The 24,795-nt window shown below is 38.8% G+C and overlaps 2 protein-coding genes across 6 annotated transcripts in view; one reads left to right on the top strand and one right to left on the bottom strand.

Moving 5' to 3' along the window:
- LOC117890671 (uncharacterized protein DDB_G0271670) overlaps positions 1 to 3,932 on the top strand; it is a 38,434-nt gene extending 34,502 nt beyond the window's left edge. For 3 of the 4 annotated variants that reach the window (XM_034795652.1, XM_034795662.1, XM_034795669.1), the window contains 6 exons: positions 132 to 1,155; positions 1,220 to 1,379; positions 1,456 to 1,588; positions 1,760 to 1,863; positions 1,947 to 2,613; positions 2,680 to 3,932. In XM_034795652.1, the coding sequence (XP_034651543.1) occupies positions 132 to 1,155; positions 1,220 to 1,379; positions 1,456 to 1,588; positions 1,760 to 1,863; positions 1,947 to 2,613; positions 2,680 to 2,750 (2,159 nt within the window). In that variant the 3' untranslated portion in view covers positions 2,751 to 3,932. The remainder of the gene's footprint in view (positions 1 to 131; positions 1,156 to 1,219; positions 1,380 to 1,455; positions 1,589 to 1,759; positions 1,864 to 1,946; positions 2,614 to 2,679) is intronic. The other variant, XM_034795678.1, reaches the window with a different exon arrangement.
- A 4,049-nt stretch (positions 3,933 to 7,981) lies between these two features.
- LOC117890696 (ras-related protein Ral-a) lies at positions 7,982 to 24,553 on the bottom strand. Of its 2 annotated transcripts, XM_034795706.1 has the most exons (6): positions 24,372 to 24,553; positions 13,089 to 13,297; positions 12,863 to 13,023; positions 11,585 to 11,759; positions 9,881 to 10,004; positions 7,982 to 8,746 (listed from the first exon to the last, which is right to left on the bottom strand). In XM_034795706.1, the coding sequence occupies exons 2-5, from the start codon at positions 13,239 to 13,241 to the stop codon at positions 9,888 to 9,890; spliced, it is 606 nt and encodes a 201-aa protein (XP_034651597.1). In that variant the 5' UTR covers positions 13,242 to 13,297; positions 24,372 to 24,553; the 3' UTR covers positions 7,982 to 8,746; positions 9,881 to 9,887. The 2 variants fall into 2 exon arrangements, with proteins under 2 accessions (XP_034651597.1, XP_034651606.1); XM_034795715.1 differs by lacking the exon at positions 9,881 to 10,004 and having other exon boundaries at positions 24,372 to 24,551.
- Positions 24,554 to 24,795: the final 242 nt, after the last annotated feature.

Raw genomic sequence — 24,795 nt, 5'->3', positions numbered from 1 at the left:
TGGTTGTTTTGTAATTACCTTATTATTACCTTATCGTATTAAAACCTTTTTCTCATTATGATTTTTATTTTGATTTTTTTTTTTCGTTTTCTCCCTATGTTTGGTCTTTGGTTTTCGGATCACATTTTTAGAGGATGAAAATTCCTCGTCCAACGCCAGCAACTCCTACTCCCAACAACAACAACTGCAGCAGCAGCAGCAGCAGCAACAACTAATTGCAACATCAATAGCAGCAGGCAGAGCTGCAGCAGTGGCTGTGGCAGCGGCAGCAAGAGGCAGCAGCCCCGCCTCCAACACTGCAACGTCTCCCCTCAAATCTCCCACCTCCAACGCCACTTCAGCCGCCGCTGCCGCCGCCTCCGTTACTTCTTTCATACTGCGGGCGAATGCCAATGGTAGTGCCCCAACCTTCATCCATCAGGCTGCCAAGCACAAGCTGAGCAACGGCAATGCCAACGGCAACGGCAACGGCAATGGCAATGGCAATTCGAATGGTAGCAGTGGCAGTGGCAGTGCCAGTAGTGGTGGATCAGAGATTCCGCGCAAATATCTGCTGGTTTCGGATGGCAAGGGCACCGTTTACCCGGCGCCAGACAGCGGCTCTAACTCCGCCTCCGCAGCTCCAGGAGCAGGAGCCTCCTCGGCTTCTGCCTCGGCCTTTCTGCTGGGTGCCAGCCATGGGGTAGGCAGTGCCGGGCGCCTGTCTGATTTGCAAAATGCCATTTGGCAGGAGAGTCAGCGGCACCATCCGCACCACCATCACCAGCAGCAAAAGCAGGTCCTGGGGAAGTCAGGGATACCACTCACCCCGCCACCGATGTCCACACGCAAAGTGGCCGACTCGAATGCCCGTATACGTTCGTACTCACTCTCCTCCCATAAATTTCCAGCGCCCGCTCAGGGCGACAGCCACCAGCAGCAGCACCAGCACCCACTTGGCTACATGAACGGCGGACGGGTGGTGGGTGGAGCGGCGGGCGCCAGCAGCTCCTACCGCCAGTTAATCAATGTTCAGGCAGCAGCGAGTGCGGCAGCAGCTGCCGCCGCAGCAGCGTCAATGGCCAGCAGCTCCTCTGTCTCGACGTCGGCGCCAGCGGTGGGATCTCAACTAAGCCACGGCGGCCGCAGGCGCACGACCAGCTCCAACAGCAACGGGTGAGTGCATGCCACAAGAGAGATTTCTGTACGATTACTAATGAATTTTGCAATCCCTAAATAGAGCTGGCAATCGGGAAGTGCACAACAAGCTAGAGAAGAATCGTCGGGCACAGCTGAAGGAGTGCTACGATCAGCTGAAGAGGGAACTACCCATGGGTGACGAGGATCGCAAGAAGACCTCCAATTTGATAATACTCGATACAGCCCACAAATATGTCAAGGTGAGTGGCACAACACATCACATCCACTTAATGATTGAATTGATTTAACAATCTCTTTTGGTTTTGCATCTATTAGGAATTGACGAAGCGGGGTCGCGAACAGGAGGCGGAGGTGGAGCGTCTGGCCAAGCAGAAGATTGAGCTGCAGAAGCGATTGAATAGTTTGAGAAGGGACACGGACCAGCAGAGCATTCCACTGAATGAAAAAGGTACACAAATTGCGAGCAAATCCAATTCGAAATCTGATTTGCATTGCATATTGCGAGATGTAGATCAAAGTTAGCATATGCTTGGAGGTTCTTTCGACCTTCAACGTGTTGTGCAATCCTCTCACGCTCTCTCTCTCTCTCTCTCTCTCTATTTGTTTCTATCTCTTTTAGCCGTTTGCCTGGCGGCCGGCTCATCAGCATCCGCTACATCCAGTGGACGCAGCGGAACAACAATACTGTTTGATGCCACAACAGCCTCTGTCTGTGCAACTGGGGTAAAAACATGCCGCCGCCCCCTTAAGGCGATCGAGAATCTATATCTCTGTCCCTCTTTCTTTCATGCAACATGCAACATTAGCTAACAACTGTGATAAGCAAAACGAATGCAACAACCACAACAGCAGCAACCGCCGCAGCAGCAGCAACAGCAGGAGCTGCAGTAGGAGCTGGAACAGGAGCAGGAGCAGGAACCATCTCCAAGCACATCTCCTCTTCCAGCGGTAAGGCTGTGGCTGTCGCACCTTCTGGCACCCACTTGATCTCCGGTAATGGAAATGGGAATGGAACCGCAACCGCAACCGGAACAGCCATCATGACAATTAAGAACGGCAGCATTTTGGCCATCTCACCTACGGCCATTCTGCAGCAGCATCATCACTCCCAGCACAGCAGTCCAGCGGGCAGTCCCACGAGTGTGACAATGGGTGCAACCACAACTCGTGGATCGCCCACACCATCGACACCGTCGCCATCGCCCAGCTCCTCATCGAGCGGTGTCTCGTCGTCGGCCTCTTTCATGAGCTCCTCATCATCATCGTCATCCTCCTCCTCATCTTCGTCGTCGTCGTCCAGCTCATCGTCAAGCTCCTCATCGTCGCCCACACAGACGACGACCGCGCATCTATTGGGATCGCGCAGCGTTGGCCTCAAGTACCATGGGGCCGCAGGCGGCCCTGGAACCGCACTGAATGGAGGCGCCACCATAGTGGCAACCGCAGTGCCATCAGCTGCGGGATCAGCGAATGGTAAGTGAATCTGTGAAACGTTTAATGTTCTCTAATCTTTATTTGTCCACTGCTAATTTCCATCAGGTTTCCATCAGTCGGAAAAGGATCGTAATTACAATTTCTTGACGCTCAGTGCTGGCACAACGGCGCAGTAATTTGTGGAGGAAGAAGCAACAGCCAACAAACCAACAATTACAACAACTAAAACAATAAAAACAACAACAACAGCAACAACAACTGAATTGTGTGCAACAGCTCCCACCTTAAAAAAAAAGTAACAACACCTACAAAAACAATGAGAACATACGATGAAACCAATGAAAGAGCAAATGATGATTGTTCTTCAAGAATCTTCTACATTTCTTTCTCAACAACAGCAACACCACTTGGCACAAACACACACACACGTATAAAATTTCAACAACAGCAAACAATTACATTTGTTGTGACAACAACAACAAACAGTTCCGCCCAACATTTAGCATCGATTTTGAAAATCATTGAGTAAAAGAGAACGAAGAAACATAGAGGGAGATAGAGCGAAGTTATTTTTCAATAGATGATTTTACACAAAAACAAGCGACAGTAGAACGAACACAGTGGGGAAACACACACACACACACACTCAAGCAACACCATGTGCAACAATAATCAAAAACGCGGCACAACATGTGCAACAATAATCAACAACAACCAGACCAAACATATGAAGCAATAACAGCAGATCAACAATAAAAAGATACACCAACATCAAGAGCAACAAAAAAATCAACAACAACAGAAAAACAACAATAAAAGAACATCAGCAAAATGATTAGCAACTAAAAATAAAAGCAGCAATAGAAAGCATTAGCCAAGAGCTAACAAAAAAAAACACGAACAACAATCAACAGCAGCAGCAACTTTACCAGCTACAACTTTTACACCAGCGGCAACATTATCATCAACAATTTCAACAACAGCAATAACATCAGAAACTTTAATAATATGAAACCTAACAACAGGCAGCATTTCAACACACACACACACACGCACACACACACAAAATATGCAAAAGAAAGCAACATCATTTATATAATTGTATACATACATATTTAAATAAATAATTAAATCTAATGTACTACTTTATAGCCTAGTAAAGATCTAGATCTATCTGAACAAAAACACCAACCAACAACAACTAAGAGTAGCACATTTAATTGTAAACGAAAAGGTATAAGAAATTGTAAACCAAATGCGCTGTTGTAACAGAAACCACCAATGGGTAACGCTTTATAAATATACACATACATTTATATATATTGTATACTATATATGTATATGTATACCTACAACTAGAGGGGAAAGAAGGGCGATAAATCACACAACAAAATATTATTACTTATAGTGATTAAAATATAAACGAAAACAAGTTTCCAAAAGATGCAACATATAACGGTAAGGTATATACATAGATCTATATACTATCTAGAGAAAAACAAAAAGAAAATCATTTTGTAGTCTCTACTTTTGACCAAAAATCAAGAAAAATGTACGCGTACTTTTGTATGGCCTAACAAGGATTACTTTTTTACTACCGCAAAGTGGCATTCAACTATTGTGTGAGAATTCTGTATTTTTCAAACATTTGTTTTCTTCTCCTTCTTGAGTGTCTAGAAACAAAGCAAAAATCAAATCAAATCAAATCAATAGAATTACAACAAAGTAGAGAGAGAGTATTTTGTGTGTATGTTATATCTGCGTGTGCAAATACATTTAACCATAGAATTTATTGCATAGCCCCCTTCCGCCCCATATATGTATGCGTGTGTAGAAAAATCCATAACGAAAGATGTGTGTGTGTGTGTGTGTAGTACCCATTTGAATTAGATATTAGAGCATCGTAGCAGGTGAAATCAAGGTGAGACAAACACTGACATCGTCGTAGACATTGTGTGTAGCTAAATGTGTAATAGTGCAATAAGCTAAGGACCCTCCACTCCAATAAGTATATATCATGTCCCATATATTTATCCATCCCCATCCCAATTTCAATCCAAAGTTTAATATACTATATATTTTGTACAATTTTCCGTTTGTTTTCTACACGATTTTCGAAAGACGAATGCATATGAGAAGACATGGAAAGGGTTAGCACAGTGTATGTGCGTCGTCGAATCACAAGTCGAAAATAGTAACGAACATTTTACGGTAGTAAAAATTAAAACAAATAATGCCACCATACCCACAACAAAAATTTGATAAAGAAAAAAAAACAGTTTTAAAAGCTTATAAAAAATATTTATAAAAAAATAAAAATTATAAAAAAACAAAATAGAAAATAGGCAACAACAAAAACAATTATTGATTTAAGCAAAACAAACAAACACAAAATGCCCTAGACAAAAATATGTAAAACTATAAACAAATAGAAAAACCAACAACTAAATGTTATATTTTGGAGCATTTTTTTCAACGTGTATGTGTTAGAACATACATATATGTATGTATGTATGTATACCTAGAGACAAGGACAAAACAGATGGAGGGCGAATTGATAAAAGTATTAGCAAAAGATATGTCCTGAAACAATAACGAAGAGAGAGACAGCCACCAAAAGAAAGAGAGGGAACTCCTCCTGAATTTGATGTTTTTTGTATGTATCGGCAATGAATATGAAACTATATATCATCTATATATGAATATGTATTTATGTATGGATATACATATACACACGAACTAGAGGGGAAAGAGAGATATGGAAAGTAGCAACGAGAGCGAGAAGCAAAACTTTTTCAACATTTTGTAAATACCATTTTGAAATACACAAAAAGTCAGATTTTTCTTTTTCACTTAACAATAAAAATAGAAAACAAGAAGTGGGCAAACAGTAACAAAAATATATTTCATTTTTTATACAGACGTTCCCACACAAAAACCAACCATAAAAGCTTAAAAACCGAAATCTAACAAACGTATGGAATATTGCAAAAATATAAATGTATATGTATGTATGTGTATGGATTGTCTGTGTAAATGTTTTTGAATGTTAATTGTAAAATGTTTTAGTTATTTTGTAAGCTGAAAGAGGAACTGCGCCCCTGGATATAGTTCTACGATATACAATATATAGACTCCTGTTTCATTGATTTCTGTTACTAATCATAAATGCAAATGTATAAAGAATAATAAAAAATAGAATTTCCACCTTTTGAGGAATTAACCCTAAATCATAATTAGTTGTTTAGTTTTCTTTTTTAATTTATGGACTTTTTCATTTAAAAATTGGAAATTAGTTTTTGAAAATTTTTTTTTTTTTAATATATTTGCTAAGTATTATTTTTTAAGTAGCCAAGTAATAATTGAAACCCAATAATATTTTGTGTAATTCGTACTAACTAAAAAACTATACAAAAATACAAAAAACAAAACAGCAACAAAACGATTTCATTGTAGAATCTTTAAGCCTAACTTAATTAACTATTAATTTCTTTAAAAATTGTTTCTTTAAGTTGAAAATCATCGGGAGTATTGCAAACTTATAATCCATAAACAAACAAACAAGAAAAAACACCAACAAATGAGACAAAACAACAAAAGCAAGAAAAAAATTATAAACAATTTAAAACAACAAAAACAAAACCAGAAGTAAACGAGAGAAAACCTTTTTAGCTGTAAATGTATCTTGTAAAATTATTTTTAAACAAACTGCATAAAAAAACAAAAACAAAATTAAATAAGTCATGAATCAACTGCAATGGATATAAAAAAGTATATATGAAGAATGGATATATATATATTATATATAAATGTAAATGTGTAAAGAAAACAGAAAATGCGAAAAAAAAATAAAATTAAAAACAAACAGATTTCACAGCAAAAACATGGAACATGTGTTTTACAAATTGGGGAGGATTTCCACCACATGGGCGGTCGAGACATGAGATGGAAAAAAGTGAAATATTACTGGCGCGACTATACATACATATATTTAAATGTACATAAATATGCATCGAAATGTGTATACAATGGAAGCCCAAGGAATGTGAGTTAGTACACCACTGAGAAGAGATCCATGACACAACATCTAAAACAGAAAAGTAACAGCTTTTATACGCGGTACTCAGTCAGTAGATCTGTAGATTCGGTGCCGGAAACTGTTGATCAAACTGATTTAACGCTAATATTTTCATCAGTGACGTAGTTAAGGTTAAAATGTAGCTGATGCTGATAGATGTGGTTTGACCTTAATGCCATAGCACGTCCTTAATTCGTCTAATATGGACTTATCCCGTATATTTGTTTCCATTGTGATCTGACTCACTTTTTCAGCCCCTGCAGTATAGATTTTACATCACATCAAAGGAATGGATATGCCTGATGCCCATTGAAATTGTTTGGTGTGTTCCAAGTATTGTATTTTGTTCCATTCATTTGCGTTTGATATTTTTGTGGGTACCTACTATTAGACAGAGGATAATGATTGTTTAATTGAAAGTAAAACTATGTTTTGGTGGTTTTTGTTGTTGTTTGGTTTTTATTTCTCATATTTTTCGGTTTATTTTTGAGTCAAGCTAAACGTACGCTCCTGCAATCGCAATTTTTAACTCTCGTAATAATAATTTATGTATATATAATATTCATATAAAAAAAATGCGTTTTCTTGCTGAATTTTATTTTGGATATACATGTATTTGTATGTATTCGTGTATGCGTGTGAGCGAGTGTTCGTTTGAGAATGAAAAAGAGTGAAATGTTTGTTTATGTCCGTGTTTGTGGGATTAGCAACTAATTTTCACAAAGTTGACAAAAAGAATAAAAGTGTCGAAGTAGGTGTAGGTGCTGGGCGAGAGTTGGAGGTGGGGGAGAGAGAGATAGAGGAAGGAAAATGCTTGATACAAAAGTTGAACCATCCATCAATTGATTGCATACATAACTTATATATTTAATAATAATAATTATCATAATAATAATAGCTTAAACATTACAATACAGAATGCAGTTTTACAAAAGTAAACAAGCAAATCAATTGGGAGAAATTGCCATATTTAAATAGTTATAATATATATATGTGTGTATATATATTGGATGTATTTCAGCGTTACAATACAAAAGAAGAAAAGAAACAAAACACTGTTCAAGGAAAATCTCTCAAGCTTGTCAAAAACTAATTGTTTCTCTACTTTTCTCTGGGGTTTTTGCATTTGCTTTTTGTTTTTATGTATATCTATTCCTTTTTGTTGTTTGCCTTCCGTTTAGAAAATTACAAAAATTGCCTTAAAAATTTGTTTTGTTTCATTTCGTTTTAATATTAAATAAAGGGAACGTTTATTTCCGTTTCTATTTTTTGTTTTAGCAATTTAGGAGTTCCTTCATTTAGGTTTAGGTTTTTTTGTTGTTTAAACTCTTATTTTTGTTGTATATTTAAATATATATATATAGAAGTATTCATAAAAAGCTTTTCTGTAAGGTTTCTTGTTTGTTTTGTATGTGTGTTTGCATTTCGCTATTTAAATTAAAAATGATTACAAAAAAAAAAGATATTTATAGTTTTTAATGAATTGCATTAATTGGTTTTTAGGTTTCTAAGATTGATTACATTTAATAAGTTTACGCTTTAGGCATGTGTTTTTCAATGTATTTGCAACAAAAGAGCAACAAAGACGAAACACAATTGTTCAAATTGAAGAGAACTTAACCAAGAGTTAAGTGACAAAATTGTCGTGGCGGCTGGATGTTGGGAAAATTATTAACCTTTTCTTTTGCCTACAAAATATATTGTTTATGTATATTACAATGCAGTTTGTTGCTTGGATTAAGCTTTTTGCGTGTTTTCGTTTGGTGCGGAAAATTATTTTTTGATATTTTCTTGTTTTTGTTTTGTTTTTTCGTGTGTGTTTGTGTTCTCTAAGTTAATTTATTATTAACAAAACGTTCTGTTCTTTGCTGAAGGTTTTATCTATGCGGCCGTTGTAGTTGTTGTTGTTGTTGCTGCTGCATTTGTTGTGGTTGTTGTTGCAGTTGTTCATCATGTGGTAGTTGTTGTTTGTTTGGTTGTTTCATCTCCCTACAGCAATTGGCAGCAATGAGAATTGGGCTTCGGCGGCTGTTTCACGTCCGTCTGACGTTGCTTTTTACGTGATGAAATATCCCTGATTAGATCATAAAATACCTACATCAAAGGAGTACATAAAAAATACATTAATATCATTGAACTATTTTTATATTTCAGTTGTGGGGTACAATTTCTTCTCTATAGTTACATATAAATTTTGAAAAGTTTGCTAAACGAAACAAAATTATAGAGAAAACCGAAAGCAATTTTTACAGGAGTAAAAACGGAGGGAGCATAGAAAAAGTAGGAAAAGTCTCACCAAAAGGATTGAAACTTTGAATAACTTTTTCATTGCTCCTCTCTAGGCAGGTACAGTGTGTTTCATAAGCATTGTACACACTTCATACCAGAAAAAGATAGTTCATCAAAGTAAGAAGAGTACCAAGAAACCGAATTAAATAAAATCTAAATAAATTCCAGGCACAAAATTTAAAAATAAATAAAATAAAGTGTATACATTTGTCTTTCTTTTGAAAAGATTTTGTATAAGTATGTGTGTGGATGTTTGTCGGTGTATGTATGTACATGTATGTGTGTGTGTGTGTGTGTGTTAGATCTTATAAAAAATCTTAAATCCTATAAGCTCTGACAAAAGAGAAAACAAACGTCGGACCATTTAATATATTAGAACCTGCTCGAAATGTCAAGAAAATCCCTCAAGGCCATGGAAACAGAAGAACAACAAAAAATGAAGTTTAAGGATCCAGTTTATATCCCCAACCCATCTTCCATGTAAATGTAAGTAGTGCTTGAAAATGCAAAACTGTTGCAAAGCCTTTAGGCCAAACAAAATTCAGTGTTGAAAAGAGCTTTTATGCTGTCAGTTAGTTGTGTGGTGTAGTAGTAGTAGTAGTGTTGGCAAACCAAATATCATAATTAAATGAAATCTTAAGTAAGTTAAATATATTGCAAACAAATATCAAAGAGAATCCATCAAAAGTAACGGGGGGTTAAATGTTAGTAAAAATATAGAAGAGTGCTTAAAGCCAAAAGCAAACAGCAAACAAGCTAAATTTTGGGAAAGATTCAAGCTCAGAGTTAACCAAAAAGTTATGGGGAAAGGGGGTATTACAACTCTAGGGGTTATTGTATTACATATTGGATATATTATATGTTGTACTGTGTTTGGGTTTTTGGGTATTTTATGTAAATTTTTGTTGGAAAGTATTGGAAATTGTTGGTTGTATGCACCTAATGCCTAAAGTAGGGTACACTTAAGTCTCCGCTTCTTGCATCTATCTTTAGCACGCCCGCTCGTGGCTTTCGAATCTTCGGTTTTTCGTGACCTTATCTCGCGCATCAAATCAAAAAATACCTGCAATTGTGGATTTAATTGGGAATTAAGTCATATAAAGAATCATAGTGAGAGAGTTAGCATCATCAGAAATCAGCTTTACAATTCGTATTCAAACTTATACTTTATACAAAAAAAAAAGAAGAAAAAAGGTAACACCAATACACAAACACACACGAACATCATCTACGGCTTGTGTGAAGGCGCAAGAGCGAAAGAGCAAGAGGGAAATGCATTGGGCATTCTTTGCCTTACTAAATTCATATATTGAAATAATTAAAATCAAAAGTCGAGCAAAAACGAAAAGCGGCAACGACATTGAAAGCTTGGCAGCAGGAATGTTCCCTTTGGGGTGTTAAGCTTTAGTCTTATCTGTGTTTGCGTATTGCTGTGTTTGTGTGTGTGTGTGTGTGTGTGTGTGAGAAGAGATCTTTGGAGTAATGGAAGAACGAATCGTGGCACAAGTACCGGAATCCTTAAACGATCTGTTACTGTTTCTATATTGTATGTAAACTTAATTAATAATAGTAATAGCTACTGATAATACCTAAATCTGTAGCTTGCATGTGCATTCCATACGCATAACAAAACAAATTCCCCATTCCTATCAAACTTCCTGAATTGTAGCTGCTATCAGAACGCCCCTACAACCACAACGCTACTACAAATATTACAAATTCTCTGCTATCACTCACAAAATGTTTGACGGCCATAAAGAAAGATTATACTCGTAGTGAGAACTTGAATGAATCACATTTCCCTTAAAATATCATCTGTCAGCTGTCTGATAATTATGCTTCACTTAGGAAATTTACTAAAAGAAAGAATTGTACAACTTCGTTCATGGATTGTGTTGCGTTTTGCATTTGAGATAATCTTAAATTGCTCTCTAAGTGAGTTCCGACGATTGTCATACGCGTACTCAAACTCACAGATAAGACTGTAAATGAGTGTGCAATATTTACTTGGACCTAATGATACGTAGAGTGTGTATTTCCTTTGCTAACTATTTTACTTTCATGGTACAATCTACCCACTTCATTCTTGAGTTTCTAACGAAAAAACTGTAGGTATAAAAAGAGACTTTGTTTCAAAGTAAATTCATCTCAAACTAGATGTCCCTAGAGTAAGTATTCCCATTTATTATTGTGAAAGACACTGGACCAAGAAGGATTAAGGAAAAGGTGCCACTCGATGATCATCACAGACATAAGAGAGCTCTAAGATCTATACTAGTTCTTAATTCAAAGCTTAATTCAAATCTATTGTCAAATGTATCAGTAGATCCCTTAGCCGCTCAATGCGAGAGGGTTGTAATTGTGTCCTTTACTCAAACAAAGGGCCAACAAATAAATTAAACATCGAAAATAATGTGTTTAAAAATACTTAAAACTTAAATTAACTTCAAAACACTTTTGCTCTCTTTGTACAAGTTTTTGTTGCTAGCCAATTAAATGCGAAAGAGTATTCGTATTTCTTTTTTTGTGTGTCTAAGGTGTCGCATTTGTTGTGTGGTTTCCACTCTAAGGCAATGGCGAGTGCAAGTGTATCTGTGTGTCTGGGTAGGCTGTGGGGCCTCCTGGAGGAGGCATTGCCCTCACCTTGTCAACATTCTCGCGCGTCTTGGCCGAGGTCTCTACGTAGGGCACCGCCCACTGTTGGGCCCTCAATTGGCACTCGCTCAGCGGCACCTTTCGCTTGTCATTCAAATCGCATTTGTTGCCCACCAGCAGGAACGGTATGCTCTCGTCATTCTTCACCCGCAATATCTGTTCTCTGAAAAAGAGTTAAAGAAGAGGGACAGGAATAAAGAGAGCCATTAGTGATACGTACACATATACAGGTAGATAGATATGGATAGGCTTATCGTGGGGCCCAATGGCAATGTTTTTTGCAGGTGAGTCAGTGCGTGGCGTGGCGTGTGTCACTCTACTTCACTACGCGACAGACACACGCACCTACATATACATAGATGCTATACATTCTACCCTTCTGTTTGCTATTTGTATGGAGGCATAAATATTTGCAACCGGTCACCCGGTAACCCCTTGTACATATGTATGTGTGGCAGGTCGCACCCTTTAAACAATTCTCATAATATTCTCCCTAATGCGTTCTGTTGTTTCCTACTGAATGTTTTAAAAGAACTCAATTAGGTCAAATGGGAATGGGAATGGAAATGGAAATGTCTGAGAGCAGAGCTAAAGGCACTTTGCAAGGGTGCTTGCTAGATGGTGTCATAGCAAGAGGTTTCAATTGAGTATTGAGTGGTGGTGCAGACTTTCGAGAGTTGTTTCCCCAAGTTTCGTTTGACAAAAAGATAAAAAGGTGGCTTGAAAGATTGTGTTTTTCGAGCTGCTTTTGGAGGAATATTTATCTAATATTCTATAATCTAAGAAGATCACTGAATGAAGTGATCACTAACAGTACACCTTGGATCAGAGGCACTTCTCCTATGTTTCCTAATCATGAATAATCCTTTAGATTATCTGTTGATAAATAAATTCGATACAAGCGCCTAAAGGCGGTTATTACAATCTTTAGAAGAATAAAAAAAGAAAACAATCAAAATGAATACGCATCTGTAAGACACGTTGAGTCTTTTATTCAAACCTCCAGCATCCCTCTCTGGATGGTGTAGTCGCATGAATAAAGATGCCACTGCCACTACAACCTGATGCTACCCCTCCCCCGTTGTTAGAGCAGACACTCAGGTGCTTGTGTGACTAATTAGCAGCAATACAGCAAAAACAAAAAAAAAAAACACAAGGAATGTAGAGATTGCTGTCTGTGAAAATGAAAACCGCTAGCGACGACACTTGGTGTCATCTCTCCCTCTGTCTCTGTCTCTGTCTCCGTCTCTGTCTTGACACACTCACCTGAATTCCTGGGTTGCCTGGAAGCTCTCATCGTCTGTGATTGAGAAGACACAGAGGAAACCCTCGCCGCTGCGAAAATAATTATCTCTGATGGCGGCATAGTCCTCCTGCCCAGCCGTATCCAGTATATCTATTTGTACTTCCTCACCATCCAGCACAACCTAAACAGCGGTAGAGAGAGCGAGTATAAATCTGCAGCAGAGTTCCATTCATGCGTTGGGCTTACCTTTTTCCTATAACTATCGGCCTTGGTGGGCTCATAGTCCTCAACGAATTCGTCGTACATAAACTGCAGTGTGAGGGCGGATTTGCCAACACCGCCGCTGCCCACCATAATGACCTTATGGAGCGCCGGTCCAACTGTTGGCTTCTTGCTCATGGTGGCGGGATGTACTGGATCTCTCTCTCACGCTCTCTCACACACAATCACTCCTTCTGCAAAAGGGAAATAAATGTTCGGTTTAGTTTTAGGTTTCTTTTTTGGCCACCTGGCCACCTACATTCAAATGTTTCGACTCGAAAGGAATATAAATATTTGTATCTTAAAAATGTGAATTTTATTCCCAAGGCAAAATATATTCTACAGATTCTCGATAGCATTCATACAAAGATTTCAATCAACGTAGGTCAACACTTTCTGTCACACTTGTGGCTGATATGGAGCTTAATTGCATGCACAGCCATTCACCTATGGTACATTTTCACAGCGAATATCTGAAATATCTCTATATTCCACACCCATTTCCCTTTTCGAGTTATAGAACCCATAGATGGGGCACGAATGCAATCTGTTGCCTTGCCTGTCTTCGACTTGCACTCCTCATCATTCTGTGCGCCGTTTTTGCGTTCTGTTAACCTTTTGCTACTGTGTGCAGTGCTCTACACTTTGGCTTGTAGTTTTCTTTTATGTTTCCCTGTCGTTTCATTTGGTTTTCTTTCTTGGCTTTGGCTTATGTAAGAAAGTCGCCATCAACTACTCGCCGACCTGCCAATTGCTGTTTTCTTTGGCACTTGTACTCGCATTTTGTATACCCTTTCATGACGGCGCATCAATCCCACAAGATGGTTGAAATTCTAAAGATTTATGGAAGGAAATATGGTACATAAAAAAGGAGCAACACTAATGGATTTATGATCTAAAAAATCATAAAATCTATCCCAATTGATAGAGAAATGTGTCTCATATTTCATATTTATCATGCGCGAATTTTGCAGTCCAACTATCCTTTGGGAGTGGGTGCCTTTTCCAGGGTATTCTTTGATTCGGTTTTGCCAAACTCAACAGCTGTCGACCCATCTATGGCTTGTTGTTTCTTGTTTTCTTTTGTTGCCATTTGCTCGGCTAGCAAATGAAGCATAAAATAAAAAGTTCAATGAACCACATTTACACATGCCAAACGGCACAGGGCATGGGACATGGGGAACGGGGGCCAAACAGGAAGGCAGTGCAGACCTAGCCAAAATTCCACTCGTTTGTGCAATAAATACCCTTTTTGGAGAAATGTGGTGAAAACCCCCATTGAGTGATTTTGCATTCTTTTATGGCTGACAATGATGGAGACGGGATTGTTCGATCTCCCGGGAAGAGTATCAAAAGCATCGGTTTATGTACAATTGAAATGTGAACCTCTATTGTGTATTGTTGCGCTTGTTTGTTGCCGTTTGCAATTAGCCTTTTGTGCCCCAAACAACAATAGATCTCCAGTCTCTCCAGAATAGCACCCTGCCACCCCTCCTCATGCTACGGACAGCCATTGTCTGCGTCATCGATTGAGCCATAAATTGGTTGCCATTTGCAAAAATTACGCATTGAAGGAACATTTTACAAAGCAAAGACGGTCAGGCAGACCAGAGACCAGAGCCAATCAGTTGGCCAATTGGCGTTTGGCCAAATGTACCACACAGTTCGAGAGTTCAAAAATATGGAACACACAAATAATAATATCGAAAACTAAATCTAAGCGCTTTAAATAATTCACAAACACCCCCCGTGCAATTCGAGATTCAACCGCAGCCTTCGTTGTCGCAATGTGGAATATCAATTACGGCAATCGAATGACACAGGTACAGTTGTGTTGTCCAACCGCATTAACCAACACTGCAAGCGATATTGAGCCCAAATGTTACAGAAGATGACACACAGATGACTTACAGAAGATGTCATTTGCAGGTCATTTGTAGGTACAGTCATGTCCAAACACTGGTACTCAACCCATCTGTATCTTGAGTAGAAAAGGATTTTCATAGTATTTCTCAAACTACAATACCAAAATCTACCAGAAATCCCCAAAGAGTAGATACTTTTCCTGCTGTTGAGTCTCTCAATTTGCTTGGCAAAACTCCTAGAGTGACTTTGGGGGTATGGCAATAAGCAACAAGTAGCTTGAGAGTATGAGTAATCGGCGCAAAAGCTGGCATGTCAATCAATTCGTTGCAAGACTCGAGACGCCATACAGTAAACAACAACGATACGGATACGATAAAAACGTGTGTATTCCCACGCCCAAGTTTTCCAGGCAGGCAGGCAGGCAATTGAATTATCCACAAGAAGTAAAAACTTAAAATAAAACAGGAAAAACAGCAACAACAGCGAAACAACAAACGTGTTCAAATTGCAAAATGTTACTCATACGCAATGGTGTAGAAAAACTGGTGAGAAAGCTTCAGAGCTATAGAAAGCGAGACAGGCAACGCCTATGGAGAGGATACCCTACCTGTAGCTTTGGAAAGCATAAAGTGATTTGAAAAATATAAAATATCTATGGGATACCATTATCTTTGTGCAAACTTATTTCAGTGTGGCTGTGACATAAATCCAGTTTCTTCAAATCCATTAGCCGTTCGCTTAGCCGAAATTTGTACAGTGAATCAAAGTAATTTACAACGCAAACATTTTACCAAGCAAGTACAGGTATTTATGTACAAATACTAGTATTTATTTATAACTGAAATGCCATTTTTTTGTTGTTCCAAGAGATTGCCGCTAAACAAGATACGAAATGGCGCACCGGCTATGAGAAACCAACAATCGGAGACAATAATTACAATGCTTATGTTTTTTTTTGTTGCTTAACATTTTCTTTTTGGTTTAATTTACTTCTTGTATTTTGCTTCTTTCTGCCTTCCGCCATTAGTTCTGATTGAATTCTAGCTTCTGCTGCTCTGTCGCTTACTTTCAGCCAAATACTGAATTTTGCTGATTAGATTATTATTTGGCTATTCCATTTTTTTCTTATGGGCCAAGGTTAGGCAATATTTTCGCATACACAAAAACCACAATCGTTAAAAGAATTTAATTGTTATAATAAAAAAGAAGAAAGCACAAGCAAAGCAACAAAAAAAAGAGCAATCTAGAAAATAAAAGAAAAACTAAACTACACAGAAAAAAGTACAAAGCGAAAGAAGAGATCTCTGTCTGTCCGTCCGTCCGTCTGTCTGTGTGTGATGGGTGTGTGTGTATTCCATATACAAATCGAAAACCGAAATTGAAATCGTTATAAACAAATGAACGAAACGAAACGAGAATTTCGAGAAAACATTTACCCCATGTATTTTGAGGAAAATTCGTTTTGTTACCGTTCCAAAAACCCCAAACAATGCGGCACCAGGGAAAACACACACTTTTCGTCTACATATGCATGCCGAATGACGTAAGCGCCTAAACAAATTAATTTCGCTTCTTAACTTTCCAGTTGGAACAAACATTTATAAACCAAGGGAAACTTGCGTTTTCACAACACTTTAGGGCGTCTTTCAAATGAGGCTTAGGCCTTTTCATACCTTCAAAAATAAATGCTCGCAGACAATCATTAATTGGTTTGCATATTTACTTTAAATCTTCAATTATTTGTGTATGTCATTCATGGCAATCATCTCTTAAGTTTGTCCTTCCATCAACTTGAACCTTTTTCATCGTTTTACTATTCTGTTTGGCATTTCACCAGAAAGGCAAGGAATACCTTTTCATTCACTGTATAAAGTTTCGAAAGGCAAGTGGCCAAGTTCGCGATTGATTCCAAGATATAATTGTAATGCAACTTTAGTTTTAAAATGTTCAATTTTTAGACAGAAAATATACAACTAACCATTCGAAGTGGTATGACTTTTGGGAGCAGGAATTTCGAATGTTCTGCCGCTGGACACGCTGTTCTTTCATTCCGAAATTCGTTCTTGGGCGCATCATAAAAACACTTTAATCGTAATCTTGCAATACTTAAACGAAAAATTATTGCTCTTAAATGTTTCACTCACACACAAACGGGGAATTTCATTTTCGTATGGCTAATAATTTAGTATGAATTAAGCCCAAGCCAAATAATCATTTCACCCATATTTATTTGCTCTCAATTGATTTTTTACAGAGCTCTTTCCCACTCGCTGCGATCGAAACAACGATTACGAGATTGAATTGATCAAGTTTTTCGCAATTGAAGGCAATTTCCATGCCGTTAACTAAATTCTATTTTGTTTGGGATATTTTTAAAAATCTCCAACACTCCACATTGAGGGGGGGCGGGGGGAGGCCCACAGCCTCCGTCCGGTTTGTGTTTATTACTCATTCGCATGGGGGTCGTTTTGTAGTTGAATTCCCATTTGTTCCCCATTCGATTTCCATTTGAGTTTCCCCTCCGCCAACGAGTATACAAATGTATTGTTGGTGGTTGTTGCAAATGACGTCATTGTGTCTGCGTTTAGTTTTTTTTTTTTGTTAGTTCCTTTGGGTAGCATTTTCCATGCCTTCTTTCATGGCCTTCTTCTTGTTGTTGTGTGTTCCAGGGCTACGTTTTGTGGGTGGTCACTGAAGCGTGATGTGGCATGTGCAACTCCGTTTGGAGAATCCAAGAGTCTAGGGTTTAATGTTAAAGGTGCACGAAAGTCGTCGTCGTCGTCCACACAGAGTTTACCGCTATTACAAGTTCCCACAGAAGGTGCCTAACCCGCTCTCCAGCTCTCCAGCTCTCCCTCTCGTGTGCTCTTTGACATTAATCTCTTTGCCGTGCTCCAGTATTACGCCGCCATTAGTGGAGTCGCACTAATGAACTCTTGCAGACCCTCGGGAAGGGTGTATCCAAGTTCGCGATACATTTATCATAATGCAGGGTATTCCGCGTGCCTCTAAAATTGACTGGCTGTCTCAGATGTTTTCCTGTATGCTTTTAAGCATAAGCTTAAGACGTTGCAGTGCTTCAACATTTAACATTTCTCATGAGCAAGCTGATAAATTCATGTAAATCATATTTCAGGCCTTTCTTTGAGTGCTTGGGGTTTTGCTAGAAGTCAGTTGGAGTTCCCCCAACAACGAGAATCTTTCGGTACATATTTTAAACCTTTGTTATCTTTACCTTTAAATCGGCTCTGATTCTGTGTTTTAGTTTTAACAGTTCTAAGAAATTTTCCTGAGTTCTGTTGGACATCTACTAACTAGATTTTAGTTGGCAATTACTGTGTCAACCAGAAGGTTAGCCTATTTGACTATTGGGTTTATCTTTTAGAAAATTACTTAAGTTTTGTTCCCTTATAATTTATAAATTAGTTCCCATAAATTCCCCCTGGTTAGGATCTGGTGATCTGTTGATGGATCTGTTTCTTTGGCATCTCTCCCTGTCGATCTTTCGGATGTCTGCTTTGGATCTTTCTTTTGTTTGCTATGCTGGTGGGGTTGTTGTTGTTGTTTGTGGCCTAACAGTTTTTCCCATCTTTCAGCATTGCGTGTGCCCGTGGTGCCGTGCCGCCGTAAATTCATGTCAGAGTTCCATGTATCCGTCTTCTGTCTTCTTTTCTTCTATCTTCTCTCTCTCAGTCTTCTGCATAGTTTGCTTTGCTTTGGATTTTCGCTAGTTTCATTTCGAAGCCTAACTGTTAAATTAATGCATTTATTTTTAGTTTATTTCAGTTTACTTAAGGCGGTTGTTTCTTGTTGGTTGGTTGACTGCCCCCCACCGCCGCCGCCAACATTCTACCTGACGTCTGCGGCCTCCTGCCATCGTTTTGTGGTTTGTTGGCTATAACCTTGAAGCTATTTTGTGGCCAATAAAGTTACAGTTAGTGCAAACGGGAAAGAGATATTACATACATATGTATAAGAGCAGTATACATATGTACATACATCATTTTCATACACATATTTACTGGAAACCACTTTGTATATTTACGAACCGCACACAGGTCTCTGGCAATTGTTTATAATACTCATAGTACTCGTGTACCATATTCTTGTTTATGGGGGGAATCAATGAAACAATTTAATGGCTGAAATATAAGAGAGAGAGAGAGAGAGATATTCTAAGGGCATCCCAAACTCTAGTATTGCAATACTTAATACTCTGCAAGGCATTACCGATTCTGCTATATCGATAGATGCATATGCAATAAATAGTACTTCAGGAATATATGTATACTTTACGAGTACTTTCAGCAAGTTCTCTATGAGTTTTCCTACAGATATTTTTTAGAGATTCTCTTTGATCCTGTACTTAAATTCTATGCTAATGAGCACCACCCGTACAAAAAACATTCCCTATTTGCAATTTGTCAAATGCCACACACCCTTGTGGCCCCATTGAATGATTGTGTGTTTTCTGCTCGTTTTTTTCACCGTTTGCCAAATGCCAAGTTTTTTTGTGTGTCTCTCCTCTGCCTCTTCTGCGATTTATTCCGCTGCGCCATTTGCAATCTTTACAGTTGCAATAGCGGCAGAGAAGAGTCGCATCGCCCTCTTGTGCTGCGCTGCGTCTTTTTTGCATTCTCCATAGAGCAAAAAAAGAAATGTAAGAGAAGAAAGAGCGAGAGAGAGGCAGAAGCAGTGGCAGCGACAGAGGCGTGATTTTGTTAAACTTCCGCACAAGATTAAGTTCAATAAACCAACGACACATTTGTGTGAGAGAGAGGGAGAGAAATTGGATGACAATTACGTGACGGGTAAAAGAGAGGGGAACCTGCACTGGAGACAGTTACAGTTTTACGCACAGACGACATATTTTAATGCATAAATATGTTCATTCTCTCTCGCGCTATTTTTCTTTATGGTACCCTAAAAAAAAAGAGTGTATTATGACAAGGCGAGTGCGTTGTGCTGAAGCTCAGAGCCACTATGAGATCGTTGCGGTGGCATACTTAGGGTATGCAATGCCTCGACCCCCGTTCAAAGGCCAAACATTCCTTCTTGTCATCAACTTCTTTTGCTTATGTTGTTGGGCGCTGTGTGAGAATTTGTTTGGCTTTTCTTTTTGAGTGGCATCATTTAATGCAGGTCTTGCTTTGGAGACAGAGCGGCTCACAGTTGCGGACAAAATATTAGTTGCACTACACATGATAGTTGGCATTTATAACTACATTCTTTGGGCATCATTTTTATATATTTAATTGAAATCAGCTTGCCCCTTCATATAGCCACTATAATTCCGAACGCTGCTGTAAGTGCAAGGAGCATGTGCTTTTTTTCAGCTTACAAAGATGCCGTTGAATTGAACAGCCTTTGGATCAATGCACTTTGGCGACCAAAGAGCATACCAAAACGGAATGCAAATAAATAATCTATTATTGAATAGGGGAAAACACACACGCGCGCACACGTGAAACCCAAAAGAGGAATGCGTATTGACTAATCGGATCGACTAGGGTATACTCTCTCCAAGCCAAAGATGTGAATAAAATACAACTTTATAATATTAACTTTCAACCATAGCATTATATACCAAGTGTACCAACCATCTGGTGGTATTGAAATGTTCAAAGTAATTCGGTTTTGTGACTCACATATTTCAAAGGCGAGCGAAGGCATGCGTCAAAGCCTCTGGTAGTACCCCTGCCCACCGCTCCGTCTATTACGCTGCTGCGCAGTCGCGTGTGACGCCGCTTTCAATGTCAAGTGGTGAATCGGCGGCACCGATAAAGCACGAAACCTTTTCCAGAAGCTCTTCTAATCCTACACAATGTTGCATGTACAAACATACGAATGTTTTCAATGTTATTCGCTTCTGAGATTGGTATCCATTTCCCTGACTTTGAGAAAGTGTTTCGCATTTGAGACAACTTGTTCATTTGTTGTACATTTTACTTCTGCCAGATGTTGTGCACACAACTTTCTTTGGACAAGAAAGAGCACGTCAATTGCAGAAAAAAAACTTGTGCGTAGAATCATGCACGGGGAACAAGTTTGATTTGCCATACCGATAAAGCCTAGGCTCCAAGCGAAATAACAACTGAATTCACACCGAAAAGAGGCATACAAAAAACCGAGCACAATGCGTGGGAAGTGTTTTCTAAGGTAAGATGAGGTGGGGAGGAAATGAGTGGGGAGTGAGCGCAACCATAATTAAAACCTAGGCAGAGTCAACCTGTGATAAAAGATCTTTCAAACGCGATAAAAAATAAAAACCAAACAACAAAAGCTTCGCAGAGACCTGGTGTTGAGAACCTATGCGAAAACCTGTATCCAAAGTTGGAGTAATGGAATGCCAGAGATGATGTAACTACTATTCACAACAGTTGAAAACTTGTCGGAATTTCAATGGAATAATATCCATGGTTCGATAGAGCATACAACATCTAGAGTTCAATCTATTTGATCTAGAAAGCTGAACCTAAGACAAATATTTCAGTCCAAATAGACTTTACCTAAATCTTAAAATGGTTGTTCTCTCTACTCTTCTTCGCTGCGTTGTTTCCCTTGACGGAACAACTCCAATTAAATACGAAATTAGAGCAAATCACAGCTTGATGGCTATAAATTAGGCCAAGTTGTTAGGTTGCTGGTTTGCTCTGGGGTTCTTTTGGCAGCAGCATAGCAAATGGCTCTCAAGAGCTCATTTGGCGACACAGAACAAAAAAAGATATTCGAAAAAACAACAAAACAAAAAATAAACTGTGCCACTGTGCGGCGATCATCGTGAGATCCGTCTGTGCATCATAATGATGATTCAGTATTCGGGTTTGCTGTTTCTATGGTTATTATTGTTAATCAATTCCATATACAACGACATTAAAAGACGGCAAAAAAGAGTCTCCCAATCAACGCTAAGAAATATCCATTAATAGGAGCAGGTTTTATGCATACAATGAAACTAGCTTTAAACTCTTGATGATTCTGAAGCACTATTTCCATTTCGCAGGTGGATCAGAAGATCCTCTATCTCCATATTTACATATATTCTTATGTATGTGGAGTCCCAGTGGAGTCCTTTAATTAAAAGTTGTTACAACAATACGCGAGTCTAATACACAAGTATACATACATACATATATGTATGTACATATGTACATACATATGTACATTAATTTATTAAGCCTTAAGCCTTAAGCTTTCTTGCAATCAAAAAAAAAGCATCAAAATGCGCAAACATAAAATCCAGAAAAAATTAAAAATCGATAAACTCAATAACGTTTTTGGGAGCCTGCCTTTGCGTCAGTCTGGGTCACCTCACTTACTACTCTCTGTTTCTTCCTCTTTCTCTTTTTGGCACTGTCTCTTGCTCCGTCTTTGCTGTCATCGTTCCAGCAGCAACGGTGCTCGTGTGTGTTTGGTTTTTGGGGTTTTGGGGGGAATTTAGAACGCATTATTCGCATAATTCCCATTCTCCCTCCATTCGCTTTGCGCTGAAAGCTTTCTGACGCCCCTTGGTAACCGACCAAACAACAATTAGTAGAATCAAAAGAGGAGGATGAGGCACGAATGAGTGTTTAGTGTGTGACACACAAAAAACAATGTTGTCTCTGAGGATCGTTAACGGTGAGTCAGATGTGAGAGAGAGCACCTAACAAATTGATAGATTGTAATTGAACTTGAACTTGAAAGAGAGGGGGAGGGAGAGGCTAAAAAAGCTTAATTGAAAACTGTAAAACTTAGATCTGAAACTCATTTTTAGCATACATACATACATATGTATGTATGTAAGTATGTGTGTTTGTGTGTCACGTTCTGTGTGGCTGGCTGCATTATCTACATATTTTGCATGCAGCTGTTCCGTAACGTAACGTAACGAAACGAAAAAGTGTATTTAAAGGTGAAGATAGAAGCGTTATGAAGATGAAAAATAAGCAAGAACCGTGATAAAGTTTATGCTCATGATGATGATCAAAACGCTAATGTCAAAGTCTGTTGCTGATTAGCGAGGGAATCAGAAAATTGGCACGTCCCAAAGCGCCATAGGAGATGGCGTGGGGGTAAGAGAACCATCTATGGAAGCAAAAAGACAGAATGGCGAGGGGAACCTACACATGCGGGAAAAGAAGCAGACGTGTCAATTAAGAAATTTCGTTAGAGAAATATCACAAATGCGACAGCTTTAGTTTGGACAATTGTTCCTAGTCCCTTCCTCATTGACTCCCAAAGACCACATCCACGTTATTTTTGGCATCCTTCTACAAAAAGTAACATCCAAAACATTACAAAACATAAAACTGTATTTAAAGGGGGCTAAAGCATGCGCCAAAGCGCAAAATGCGGGCGGCACCTTTCACACCCCCTCCCGCAGGAAATGAGAGCTGCAGACGAAAAGTCAAGAGCCACAGAGGCAAAGAGCGGGTGAGTGACTGCGTGTGTGTGTGTGTGTGTGCGTATGTCAGTAAGAGAATAAGGTCAAGCGGGGTGCGGCAGCAGAGGCAGCGAATATTTCCGCTGATAAAAGCCCTCTCTCCCTATTTATTTTTTGAATGAAAGAATAGCCTCTTATTCTCCCCTTTTCGATCACTCTCTCTCTCTCTTTATATCATTGAGTGAACAATAAGCGAATATCATTTTTGATTTAAATATTCAGCAATGGCAAGAAAGAGGGAACGAACCAGAGAGAGAGTGGGAAATTGTGCAGAGAAATTTCACTTTTTTTGCTATGCATTCCGCTATACATTTTGGGCTTGGCTTTTTATTATATTTTTGCCTTTTGCTTTGCACGCATATACTCACACGCACACACATCCACATTTACACATGAGCATCTAAAGCCAGACAGAGGGGGGAAAGGTATGTTAGATCAAGGTGAGGCTTTTCCGAGACACATTTGTTTTGTGTGCCACCTTCCGTCGTGCTGTGTGTGGTGTCCTGCACGCACTAACAAAATATAAAAGGGGAAAAGCGTGAGAATGCGTTTTGGAAATGCCTCACCTCGCACTAATACACTTTGATCAAGGCTTTCTCTGCAGGCGACTGCGGCGCTGCCTTTTTGGCGGTTTATACAAGAATTTTGTTTGTCAAACACTTTACTACTGCAATGTCGGGATAGCCATATGGCTATTAATCAATTAAATCCATCACATACACAAGCAAACGGCATAAATGGTTAGTGTAATTTTTGTGTTTGCAAAAAAAAAACACAAAAAAAGTTTTTACAATGTGCTGAAAATAATTAATACACACACACATACAGATCTATAAAAATGCGTTTATCAGGAACTTTAAATAAGACAAAAATATGCGTAATCACTTGTTTTTGGTGTTTTATTTTTCTGTTTTTTGTAACTGCGCCGCCTAGGTGCTGCGGCGGCTGCTGCTTTTTGCTCTCACTCTTGCACGTACTTCTCTTTGGATTCCTCGCTGCCCTTCTGCTGTTACTTGTATATGTGTTTTGTAAACTGCACTTTTGATCTTCAACAGGATCACAAACCGTTTCTAAGCGCAAAAAAAATACGGATGATAGGATTTTACCACAATAAGTTATATATTTTTCCACGCGCCGCGCACTTGCGCCGACGAACGAATTTTGTTTGGAATAGTGTGACCGCGGAATTATTGATGAATTATACCGCACAGCCCTCAAAAATATACCGAACTATAACTAAGCATTTTAAAAATATTCCGCAGTCTTAAATCAAATTCTTCGATTTTGATGTTATATTTGATATTACTATCTTGCAAATACTTTTAACACTGAAACACTTATTTAATACGATTGAAGAATCTCCGCTTCAGGATTAGGTCAGCAATTACTCTCCCGGACCCA

This window comes from Drosophila subobscura, chromosome A, assembly GCF_008121235.1.
Source record: "Drosophila subobscura isolate 14011-0131.10 chromosome A, UCBerk_Dsub_1.0, whole genome shotgun sequence".
NCBI lineage: Eukaryota > Metazoa > Arthropoda > Insecta > Diptera > Drosophilidae > Drosophila > Drosophila subobscura.
Note: the sequence above shows the minus strand (reverse complement) of the source record. Positions and strands in the feature narration are given on the sequence as shown.